The sequence below is a fragment of the Thermobia domestica genome, chromosome 1, assembly GCF_964235325.1.
Source record: "Thermobia domestica chromosome 1, izTheDome1.hap1.1, whole genome shotgun sequence".
Classification (NCBI taxonomy): Eukaryota; Metazoa; Arthropoda; class Insecta; order Zygentoma; family Lepismatidae; genus Thermobia; species Thermobia domestica.
This window is the reverse complement of record NC_137454.1, coordinates 18,503,279-18,516,237: the sequence shown is the minus strand read 5'-3', so window position 1 is coordinate 18,516,237 and position 12,959 is coordinate 18,503,279. Positions and strand designations below refer to the sequence as shown.

The window sequence follows — 12,959 nt, the reverse complement described above, 5'->3', positions numbered from 1 at the left end:
CATGCACAATGAGGCGCGTGGTAGGTAAAAGGGCGAGTGTGCTGAAATCAAGGAGTGTGCTGAAATCAAGGAAAGACGTGTAAAGAAGAATTCTAATTTAGAAATTTTCTCTTTTAATATTGTTCGTCTTGCCTCATTAGATAATGCTGCTCCTAGTAAGCTGGCGTTATCTTTCGAAATTCTTTGAATCCCAAGCGCGGCTTCGTTAAACAGTTTGAAGAGGTTATTAGCCTGCTCATCGGAGACTCCGAGAAAGCTGAACTCACATTTGGAGAAATTCATTTGCAATCCGATCTCCTTAGCCTGTCTACGGATTATTTCTAATGTCTCTAGTACTGTATCCTTGTCTCCAGCTACAGTCCCGTCATCCAAATACCATATGTTCTGTTCCGTACTGATACTGTTAACGATGGATTGTAAAGTTAGTGCGAACAAACCAAGGCCAAGAGGGTCGCCTTGTTGTACGCCACGCTGAGAGAGGATTATTTCGTCTCCTAAGTATAAGTTGCTCGGTTGCGAGTAACACTGATGGACATATCGATAAGTTGACGGGAAACTGGTTTTTACCTGTATGAGCATAGAATCACGATTCAACTCGTTAAATGCGTTTCTAAAGTCTATCTTCAGAAACACTTTCTCCTGTTGGTGTGGAAAAGAGTAGTACATACGAGCAGCGTGGACTGCTGCTTCTGCTCCATGTGGGACGCAAACTCCAAGTTGGTGTGGGGATAGAAAATGTGTTAGAGGTTCTCTAATTCTATGGCAGATGATTTTGGCCGACAATTTCCTCCACACATTGCCCACTGCGATGGGACGAATGCCGCCACTTTTCTTCCTCAAAGCTATTAGTGATGCTCCAAAGAAAATAGGTCTAGTTTCCGTGGGCACATCACCCGAAATAATCAGGTGGAGAAAATCACGGATGGCGTTAGTCAGGTGGTCTTTAGCTTTGCAGTCTTGGGATAGTAGGAGGTCCTTTAATATTGAAGGACGGAGACTGTCCATACCTCCTGATGATCCGGAAGGAAATGATTTAAGTGCCTTCGTAAACTCGTCAGCTGGTACTCTAGGCGCTACAATACTGGGCTCGATGAGATTGGGAGGTTCAAAAGGGTGGCTGTGAGCCGGATGTTTCTCTTGTAATGTTTCTAATACAGTTCCATCCGGAGAAGCTATAGCATCTTCTGAGATGAGAAGCCGTACTGCGCTGCGAACATCACCGTCTACTAATTTGTTCTCGACACTCTTGATGTTAAGAGTTGAATTTGCTGGTCGTCGAGCTTTGGAGGAGTTTTTACTGTGGTTAGGAAGGGCTTCGCAGCGAGAATCAGACCAACATTGCACTCTTCGTTTAACCCATGATGTTAAATTATTCACTTTGTCAGCTTTTGATGGAACGCACAGTGTTACGTAACGAAAAAAGAAGAGATCCATCCAAGCTTCTGAGTTGTTTGTATGTACCTGTTGCAATACCTCGCACAGAGAGTCTGCCACTGTAGTTCTAGCCCCTCGAGGTACCCTGCGCAACATTGGGGTGGAAGACTTTAATCTTGCTAGAAGCTTATTGCATTTGGAGATCATCTTTCTTGGGTAATCGACATTATCAATGGATGATTGTGACTTCCGTGAAAGCGAGCATGGTTTGGTTTTATTGATTTCATAATAGCATTTGCTATTGTGAATTGCTAGGCCTTTTAAATTAACACAAAATTTGTTACAAAGCTTACAGGTAGTCTCGCTAGGCCTGTTTGAAAATTCATTGCTCTTGTTTAAAGCAGTATCATTTTGGGTTCGATTTTTTTGGCTGAATTTTTATCCTGATGCGTTGCTTACATGGGAGTTATCAGCGTTTATGGACCTGCAGTCTTTATTGATGGCATCACTAATAACAGGTAAAGTATTACTGATATCGTTGGAAGAACCATGGTCATCTTTCAAAGTTATAAAATTTATTTTTTTAATGCCTCCTTATTATAAATGATGTAATAGATAATGACTGATATGAATATTTCATTAATACTGGATAAAGAGAGTTATCCCAAGGCCCGAGCAGCCTACGGAACGGTATTCACAGAACTCCGACCAAGCTTGGCGGAATGGTTTTAGGCTCCCCAACGCTCCACGCAAGCAGAGGGGGATTTTGAAAGCCTCAAAGCTTTACGCAAATTGGGTGGTTGAGGTTAGGAGTTCCACAGATCTACGAGCAATCTTGGTAGAATGGTTTTAGGATCCCCAACGCTCCACGCAAGCAGAGAGGGATTTTGAAAGCTTCAAAGCTCTACGCAAATTGGGTGGTTGAGGTTAGGAGTTCCACAGATCTCCGTGGAAGCTTGGTGGAATGGTTTTAGGATCCCCAACGCTCCACGCAAGCAGAGGGGGATTTTGAAAGCCTCAAAGCTCTTTCAAATTGGGTGGTTGAGGTTAGGAGTTCCACAGATCTCCGAGCAAGCTAAGAGGACAGGAAAGGAGGTTTAGAACTCCAAGCAAGCTAAAGGCTTTGGGTTAGGCAGCTCCTAGAACTCCAAGCAAGTAAAGGGTTGGAGGTGACCAGTCAAAGACTGAAAGTAGTTGCTGTGGTCTTTCTGGTTTTATAGCTGCTCTAGTGTGACGATGGCGTTCGTGTTCCTTCGTCGTCATATGATGTTCCTGTCGTCTGCCATTGTAGTAATTCGTAGTAGAACGCACATGGTTAATGTTTATAAATATGTGCGTGTGTTGATTATTAGTAAACAGAGCCATGTGCGGGTCATTACAATATACATATTGCATTCAAACGCCTAAACGCACTACACTGACGAAAATTTTGATTTCTAATAGAAAATAGTGTATTGAAATGCACGCCTTAATGTATTATCATGTATATATATACTTTTTCTTTAAAAAAATTTTATAATTCCTTTTTTATTAATATGTATAAATATTGTGTATAATGAACTGTTTTATTTTCAGGTACTTGGATTAGCTTTTCTGCATTGGGCGTTGAAAATCGAAAATCGTCGCAGGATTCCTGACCAAAACATCAGAGCTAATTTTCCGGTGTACTGGAAGATGTTTCTCAGTGAAACTGACCGAACTGATAAAATTGAATTCGGATAGCTCCGAATTACATGTACAGTCACTAGCAAAGCAGAAATCGATATTTCCCTATGAAATGTATTTTCAACTGCACTACAAATTGTGATTAATTATTCATGTAACTTATAGGAGAATTTTTTTTTTTTCTTCGAAGATACAAGAAACAGTACTGACGGTCTCTCATTCAGACCGATATTTCTGAAAGAAGACGCTGCAACATAGAATTGACGGTTCGAGGAATCATAAACCGCGGTTTTGGTTTGTAATATGAACCGGTTTCAAACGGTTAATTAAAACCGAACCGAACCGAAATATGGTTCTATTTTCTATTGATCATTAACATGTTCTTCCAAAAATATTAGGAGGAAAACATAGGAATTCCTAATTTCGTCCAAAAGTGAAACAGCAGATCCACAATTACTTAACCTGAAGAGAAAGCATTTTATATCGTTCGGAACTTTTTCAAAATATTTAAGAATATTCTGAAAATTGTCAATCTAGTGTCAGCTTTTCAACGGAACCGAACCGACACATTCGGTTTGAACCTTAAACCGAACCCAAACCAATTAACCGGTTTTGAGAACCTTCTACTGCAACGTGATATATTTAGTAATGAAAAAAAAATTAACAACTACAATCAAACTGTCAGTGAAAATTAGCGTACTGGCATCGAAAAGTACCATATTGACGTGCATATTTGGAAATGCAGTGATCATAAGAGAGGACTCGTACATCATACCACAAGAATGTACCTGCGACATAGGTACCCGGGGCCAGTGAGGCTCACCAACCCACTCACTCAGGTGCCGACCGTCAGTTAAAAGTTCATAACCTTAAAGTGCTAGACCAAGTAAAAGGATAAAAGCTTGTTTCATCAGAGGCGACTCTTGAGGAAAATCACATAGTCAAAAATTGTAATCCTGTCGCTACAATCTAAGCGGTGAAAGCTTACCTATTTTACCGAGTTTTGTGTACAGCTTTCTGAAGCTGTATGAATCTTTTCTTTTAGCTTGTTGGGATAAAATTTATTTTTTTACTTTTCCGTTGTCCCTTAAAAACAGTCACTAGTTTTGTTATATACATTTCCGAATATTAAAAACTAAGCATAATCTGTATGCGGGCCCCAGAGTGAACTATGTGGGAGGAAAGTCCACTCTGAAACACCTCTCTCCTTTTCTTCCATGTATACTGCCTTGATGGTTATATTCGTTGATAAAAGCTTAGGACCGAACCGAGTATCATAATCGGTGATTTGTATCACAAAATAGTAAAGTGCCAACTTGATACGGTATCACTTGAAAGAAATATTTTTGACAACGTGTGAGATAAGTGTTTGTAACGTCGACTTGGCAACATTTCTTGAACCAGCAGGTGAGTATATAATGTGATAAACTTCGTGTTGTGTGTATATATATACTGTTTACAAAATCATGGCGGAAGTCAAGATGTCTGGGCCGTGTTACCATGCTCCTCCACCCCTAAAATCCTTTCTAATTATTATTGATAATTAATTTCCAGGTTCAACTGTGAAATCATTTTACACTGGAATCAAGTTACATGTGAGAGTTTAGATTGAAAGGTACTGTCAGAGAATGAGAAAAAAATCAGTCACGGCGACTGTCCGTGAGAAGCAAACCTGGGACCTCTCGATTTCGAAGTGACAGCACTAGTTATTCATCTGCACCACTGGTGAAAAGAATTTGGTTAAATACTTTATTTTTTTTTTGGGGGGGGAGTAGGAGGCATAGTTTCTTCAAACCGGTTTGACTATGTAAATGTGAGTATGATGTTACAGGAAATGTACAGCCTCACTATTTTCTTCACCTTATACTCACGGCTATATATAAGAAAAAGTGTAAGATAACACTGCTCTACTACGAACTGGGAATATCTATTTTTCGCTGGTGACTGTACATGCTTTGGATACAGAACGTTTTAAATATGCTGTGTGCATTTACACTCAGGGTTTTTCTGAAAATCTGTATTAGTAAAAGTATCCCTGTATCAGTTAAAAGGCATTCCGTTCTTATGTGTGTTAACAATGTGTGCTCAAATCATTTCACAAAAAATAAATACACAAAATTATCATCGCACAACTATTAACAGTTCTTATTAAAATCTTGTACATTCGTTCAAAAATTACAAGCATGTCTCCTAAATTTTAAGATGATGCCGAACAGTTGTGTATTGCGGTGAAAAAAAAAAGAAAAATGGGCCTATCCCGATACTCGATTCTTCGATACCAGCGGTATCGAGGAATCGTCGATTCTCGATTCTTTGCGCTACCGGGTTCGATACCGATTCCGACGAAAAAATAGTGAAAACTCTCAAAACCATATGTTTTTATGATGGTTTCTTACGAAAACACTAAGAAATGTACATATTAACCGTTTAAACTTTAAATATTATAATATATATACTTAATACTTTAGAGGTTATAGTTTACTATACTATTTACTAAATATTAAATACTTCAAAGTTTAAACCTCTGTGAAGTCCTCTTGGAAACTTCTGAAAGAAGGAGAGGATTGCATTTCCTCGACTCAGTAAACTGTTAAGAAAATATTTTTCTGCTCTAACAGCAACAGTGTTTTCAGAGAGACTGTTTTCCATGTCAGGGCAAATTTGTGACAAAAAAAGAAATAGATTGGACCCAGAGAGGGTTCAAATGCTTGTTTTTCTTAACAGAAATTTGAAATACAATCCAAACTTTTTGTTTTTAAGACTTTTCAAGACATAATACCGGTATTTTTTTCTTTTCATTCTAATTCCATATTTGCAGGCTTTGAACATTTCAGTTTCAAGTTTTCATTGTTTTGAAAGTTTTTTTTTTTTTATTCATTTGCAATAGGGGTAATAAAATGTTTTTTGTATTCAAATGTGTTTTTAATACTTGTTTTGCCCAGAATCGGTATCGAGCCCGGAGTAAAATATTGGAATTCTGGAATCGGCCCATCCCTAAAAAAAATATTACAAGTTTTTTACGTCCTTTGACATTCTTGCTGTAAATGAGCAACTAAAATGGTCTATGGTTTCAGAATGATGGTACGTTTTTTGTGAAATGATACATAATCTTACGAGTGATAATTGCGTGAAATCAGTTTATTTTTAATATTACTGTGGTTTTGAATCGTGTAATTTGTATTTTCTAGTATGTACGCAAGTATGCGTACTGCATTGTACAAATAATAATAAACATAATAGAATTTAGACTATCGATTTGACAAAATATCAAGCTCATCATTCAAAACTATAAATTCCAATTTGGCGATGTTTCAGAACCCTGTCATCAGGGAAAACAATTGAAAAGGAGAGTTAAAATATTGTGTAACCATGGGGTGCACATTTATCTTCAAACACCCGTGTAAGTTTTAAGGCCTAAACACTTTTTTTTTTCTTTCTTTCTTTCTTCCCTTTGTTAGTGAAAGATAAAGCAGAAAGATACACCTGCAGAGGAAAGATGGTACATCTTTTTATAGAATTCAATTTCGAGCTTCAATCTCAATACATCAGTTTACAACTGCAGTGCAACTTGCTTTTTTTCTTATCTTTTATTTCTTGATTTTCCAACTACATCTGTTAAGTTTTTTCTTTTCTTAAAAAAGTTGTTTTCGCTTTCAATGATAAGAAACTTGTTTGTGACTAGTTTTCATATCAAAACTGTGATAACTAACTAAATGGAACAGGCGTTCGCTACCGTTCGAGAATTGAGTTTTTGTGTTTGACAGTTATCAAGCAATTCATGCCTGAGTTTTTGTATTTGTTTGACCATTTCCTTTTATCACTGCCCATGTGACTTTAAACTAATGCGACCTAAACATGATTTATAAATGCAGTATTCAAACAGCAGATCAACTTAGTAAATTTAACCACCATCATCATGAAGTCTGTTTCCAACAAGAAATATTTATTTTAAAGAATATAGTTACGACAGATTTTGCCGCCTCTCGAAACTGCCACTCTGTGCAAATGCACATGTTGCACAAATGGTAGAGACAGCCCTCTGTTTGTCATACTACTTAAAATTATGTAACTGGGAGAACTTGTAATTAAAATTAACAAAAACTATCGTTGTAATGTTACAGAAGCACGGGAAAGCGACATTTAAAGAAGGAAAAAAAATAAAGTTCCCTTAGTATGTCATTTTCAGCAGTATAGCAATCTTTACTACTGTTCACCATATCTCTGGGACGATTTCAGATATCCAGTTGCTGTAAATGGTATAATGATCTTTATGTCTATTGAAAACCTCCTATGACTAGATGACACATTACTTATCTAAGGGATTTTTCGATTATGTACTTGTACTTGTAATTATACTACTATACCTTAATACTATATTGATGTACTTGTTCTCATAACATATTATTGTGGGTATAGACCCAAGAACAAGAAATAAATTAGTCAATCCATTTCAAATCATCCACGCAATGTTGCCAACATTTTTTATTTTCCTGACTTTCTTTTTATCATAAGTTCCCTATAGGTAGATAGTCACAAACAGTTTGAAAAAAAAATATATCCCATAGTTTTTTTCTGACAGCCATTTTTAAAATGGAGGTTGGGCAAATTTTAATGAAAAACGTGGTTTCAAATTTTAATAAAAATTCTGATATCTATAAAAAGAGCTTGGCAATTACACTTTCCGGAAACCAGATTTTTATTAAAATTTGCCCAACTGCCATTTTAAAAATAGCTGCCAGAAAAAAACAAACTATGGCATATATTTTTTTTTTTTCAGTCTTCTGTGACTGTCTACCTATTGGGAACTCATGATTTAAAAAAAAATCAGGAAAATAGAAGATGTTAAGCAACAATTTTGTTTAAAATTGGATGATTCGAAGTGGATTGACTCATTATTTAAACAGAAGTTCATGAGAAAATTATTCAATCACTACGAGTTTTGAAAAATAGTGCATCCGGTGGGTCTGTCGGCTATTACGATTTTAACATAATAGAATGCATAAAATAACCGTAGTAACTTGTTCAGTTTTCTTTCTAAACTTGCCGTTTAAGCCTTTTTATCTTATAATGGAACCTACCTAGGTCTGAAATTCGTGAAATTGGGACTTGTAGTTATCTCAGTGATGGCTGTGCTTTTTTGTTTTTTTTAAATAATCTTTTCGGATATATTTACTGTAGAAACTTTTCATTTTTTGTCTATAAGGTAGATTTGTTGTCAGGCTTTTACAGTGAATTCGTTTGTTGTAATTAATAACGAGACTGCAGCGAAATTTTAAAGGACAACCGTACAAGTTTGTTAAACGAACAATTTGGATAGTACTTAATATCGTGGCTTTGATGTGACTATCATTATGTAACTAATCTGTGATATTTACATACCTGGATTTGATTATATTTAAGGATAAAAGTAAGCAAAATAATGTATGTGTTTCCTTGTTAGTGAAACAACGAAGTATGTTTCCTATTTTAGTTTAATAGTTATATGATTACTGATCAATAAATACTGTATGTGAACTAATTTATAATAATTGCAGAGCTGCTTTTATGTTACTTTATATTTCTAATGAAGAACCGAATGTAGTCAAATGTTACATAAAGATTGCGAGCGAAAAAATAAAAACATTGAATATAATTTCAGTTTCTTTGTATTTAAGAGAAAGTTTTCATTTTGAACGATTCTAAAAATACTTAATTCCTAAAGTTCAAGTCGTGCCCATCTTACGTACAATGTTTAAATTAAATATATCTGTTCCATTTATATATCTGTTGAATGAGTCAGTCATTTGCATTTTATTATTATTAGGTTTTGTTATAGAAAAAAAAAAACACACAATGAAGGATATTTTTTCCGAAATAGGAAATATTATTATTATTATTTTATTTATTTATTACGAAAATGCACTTCCAAATACAAAAATCCTGCTAGGAGATATTATGTTTTAATATTTTCTTGTATGAGATATTGTGAAAATACATTTTAGACAATATGCGTTGATGTGAAACACCCTTCTGTTCCCCATGTAGACGCAGGCTGAAAGTTGTAACTAGCTTTGTTATTTTGTCCTGATCTACTTTTTGGTGTCTTTAAATTTAGAACTTTATCCAGATTGCAAGTTCGGAAACAGACGGTGTGGCCCTCGGAAGAAGGTGAATATAATCGGATGTAGTCGATAAATCGGTTGTATACTGTACACAAGTTAAGTTATAGATAACAATATTTAAAGTAAATATACTAAGCAAGTGGCAGACTGTTATAGCTATGTTGCATGAACGGACCATCCAACGACCATAATATCAATATGAGCATATCCTTTCAGTTGCAATTCATACAATCTTAATCCTTTGCACTTAACCTCGCATATATATATTAATACAATTGCTTCTGTTTATCGTTGCAATACTATAGTAATATACCACTAAATAATCATACGTATACTTAATTAATATATTCAATCTTCTTTACAGAAACATTTATATTAACCAACGGAGAAATCTGAATTACAACATAAGTGAATAAGTACACTGATAAGATTTAATTGACTGGTGATAAAACATCAGATGGTCAAGCGCACATGTCTTCAGAAATCATTTCTTGAACTATATATGTTGAATTTAAGAAGTACATCCGATATATTTTGTACAACAAATGTTATCTTTAGGATTCCGAAGGGATATTATTTTATAGACACATCATTTTCACAGACCTCTTATGCCAAATCAAACAAAATTAATTTCAAAGTAATTTGTCGTTATCTTTTCTTTTACGACGACTACACAATGTATCTCATGCTACATTTTGTTCTATTCTTGGTTACAAAACTTTCAAAGGTAATTTATATCTGCTAGAAAGTCCATTGTGCAGTATCCTAGGTGCAGATAAAGAATATCATATCCTATTACCAGAGACATTAATAAAAATGGGATATGAATTTCACTGCACATAATATAAGTTAATTAAATAATAATGAAAATAAACAAGTACAGATTGAGATAATGTCGGCAAATAACAAATAATAAAATAAACATAAATCAGTCGACATTTGAAAGTTGAAATAAAAGTGCACATTGCAAAATTATTCTGGAATATTATTCTGTAAACGGATCGGCTGAAACGGTCCGTTACAGCGTATATACGAGGAGAGATCGAAAGCTAACGCCTACTATAGTCTCTGCAAGCTACAGGTTGTCATGCAACTAGTTCAAAGTTGGCGAATGATAGAACGAATCGTGGTCCCTTTGTTATTCGAAATGTGATGAACGTCGAATAAAACTCCATGTATTGTTCGTTTCTTCAAGTTTAGCGTCCCTTTTCGGCACCTAGGCTATCTGAGGCGAGTATTTAGAATTTAGGGTGGAATGAGAATCATCGTAATACGCTCCCAACCTGCGCCGACCTTGCGCACTGAAGTCGCACTTGTCAGCCACTAGATCAGTGAAGAAGACCAAATGGTGCGTATTATACTGACTACATGAAGGACAAACGAAACGTAACCAGATTTTGATAGGCTGAATGGAATCCTTGTGACTGATACTCAGAAAAATAAGGTTGGAAATGTTTGTGCTGAAAGAGTCGACTGTAGCAACATACGGCAACTTCGAAAAGGGCCAGATAAACTTTACGGGTTCGCCGCGTTCTGGTCAACCTGTTATCGTTGAAACTCTAGGTCCTGTCAGAGTCGTTGAACAGGCAATGCAGAAAGAGCAACTAATTCAGCTCCGAACGTAGCATAGAAGTTCAATACTTCTTGGCTTTTCATATTTTTATTTCTTGGTTCTCTGGAATTATTCATAGGCGGACAATTCGAATCGGCTTTAGTTCAGTCCATTGTCCGCAGATGGTCACATTCACTAAATGAACCTTTATGAACAAGACATTCTAAAACTTAATATCACGATGGGGAGCCGCCCAGTATATACAGGTCACATTTCTGGGTTGCCAACGGTCAGGCGGCGACTGCACCACCGGGCTGTTGGTGGTGGGCAAACTCCGTATACTACGTGAGAGCAGTTAGGGGGCCGCGGTGGCTCAGTGGTAGAGCGTTCACCTCTGGTGCTTGGGGTCCCGGGTTCCAACCCTGCTCCTGCCAATTAAACTTTGTGGTGGACAAACGCCGTGTGCGTGGGTTTTCTCAGGGTTCTCCCGTTTCGTCCCACTTTCTTCATTCCAACATTTCATTCATCTATCATAATCGTAAAACTCACAAATTTCATTTTTTTCACTACGTGAGAGCACTGCGTAAAGAAGTGAACAGCCCATGATAGTGTAAAATGGGCAACCTTTTCTAATTTTCAGAGGCAAATTGTTGGCGCTTGGTTATGTGGTGGGAGGGTGACGAAAATGGCAAATATGTTGTGTGTCGCGAGGGACAGTGTTCCCGGTGATGATGGCCTACAAAACTTATGCCAAAACCACTTCAGTGAAGAAAAATAATTGTAGGAAGAAAAGCCTCAGTGACGGGTTCCGCCGAGCATTAAAGCGGATTGTCACTCAGAACCGTCGTGCAACTACGGTGCCAGTGAAGGATAAAGGCAAGCAGCACCTCTCACAGTCTATGTTGTGAATCACAATCTGCCGCGAGTTGTCCTAGACATGGAGTTATGGGATCGAATTGCACAGTCGAAACCACTAATAAGGGTCATAACGCTTAAGCACAATACCAATAGTGCTGCGAACATGCAACGCGGACCACTAATAACTGATATTATTTAATATGGTCGGATGTGGCATCGCTCTCCTTATTTCAAACCATTTCAAATTCTGAGAATTCCGTAACTCTTCTAGAAATTTTGAGAATTCCGTAACTTTTCTAGAAATTTCAAATTCTCTGACTCTTCCAGGATATCTCGCTCACATCGCCACCATGCATTTCAAGTAATACAAATCTCCTCATAAGAAAGAGTAACCAAAAGCTTCCTGATTTTTTTTATTTTTTTAACGCGATCCTTCCTTTTTTGATTTCATTTTTTTCATCCTTCCTTATTTTTTTTCATTTCTGGTCTCGAAGGGGAGTCCGGAACCCCCCCCCCTTAGCTACGTGCCTGTTAGGAACCAACAAACCTGAGAACTTTCTAAGCTTGATTGCTCTACATTGCATTGTACGAAGAGTGCTGTAGATTGAGTTGTTAACTGGCGAATGAAAAACACGCTAAATCACAGTGTGTTTGCACAAAAGATGGATTTTTTTTAAACGATTACTTTCTATTAAGCTTAGTGGCTATGTCTACTTAATGAGGTTACATTTTTAAAAATATTTTATTTATCTCAAAATTTTTATATGAAACTTATAAGTAGATAACATATTTAAATAAAATCATTTTCTTCTTTAAAAGGTAATAATAGAGAAGAATAAGCTTTTAAACGATTGAGATATATTTTAGTTTAACATTTTCAATTATTACATACGTATACACATTCAATTTTTGTCTTATAAACAAAAGGATAAATAATAAATCTAAACGTTATGTAACAAGCACACTTGTGTCTTTAAGACTTTATAAGGAATCTAGCTCAAATGCCCGTTCTTTGCACGGGGAGAATAAGTTTATGAAAAAATTTGAACTCCTTTCCCCATTAAGATATGCATTTCAATTAAAGTTAATTATTGATATTATATTTTTGGCGTATATTTTGAACTTTTTTATCCCATTGGGAAACGTTCCTTAATCAATATGAGATGAGAAAAGTCTTTAGACAGGAGTTATATTCCAAGATTCATTTCAAACGGGTAAGCCGTTTATCGTGATCCGATTATAAACAACACACAACATGACGAAAAATGATAATAATTGCAACTTCCATCCCCTTAAAACCGGAATATTGGCAAATGCTGTTTCACGTATCTGCTTATTTGCAATGAAGAGTTTATATATAGATTTCATTTTACTAAGTTGATGAGCTTATGATGTACTCTATTTACCTC

At 36.2% G+C, this 12,959-nt stretch overlaps 1 protein-coding gene across 2 annotated transcripts in view; it reads left to right on the top strand.

Moving 5' to 3' along the window:
* Window positions 1-8,671, top strand: part of LOC145683687 (uncharacterized) — a 35,199-nt gene extending 26,528 nt beyond the window's left edge. For both annotated transcript variants that reach the window (XM_081755049.1, XM_081755057.1), the window contains one exon: window positions 2,950-8,671. In XM_081755049.1, coding sequence (XP_081611175.1) covers window positions 2,950-3,096 — 147 coding nt within the window. In that variant the 3' untranslated portion in view covers window positions 3,097-8,671. The remainder of the gene's footprint in view (window positions 1-2,949) is intronic.
* Window positions 8,672-12,959: the final 4,288 nt, after the last annotated feature.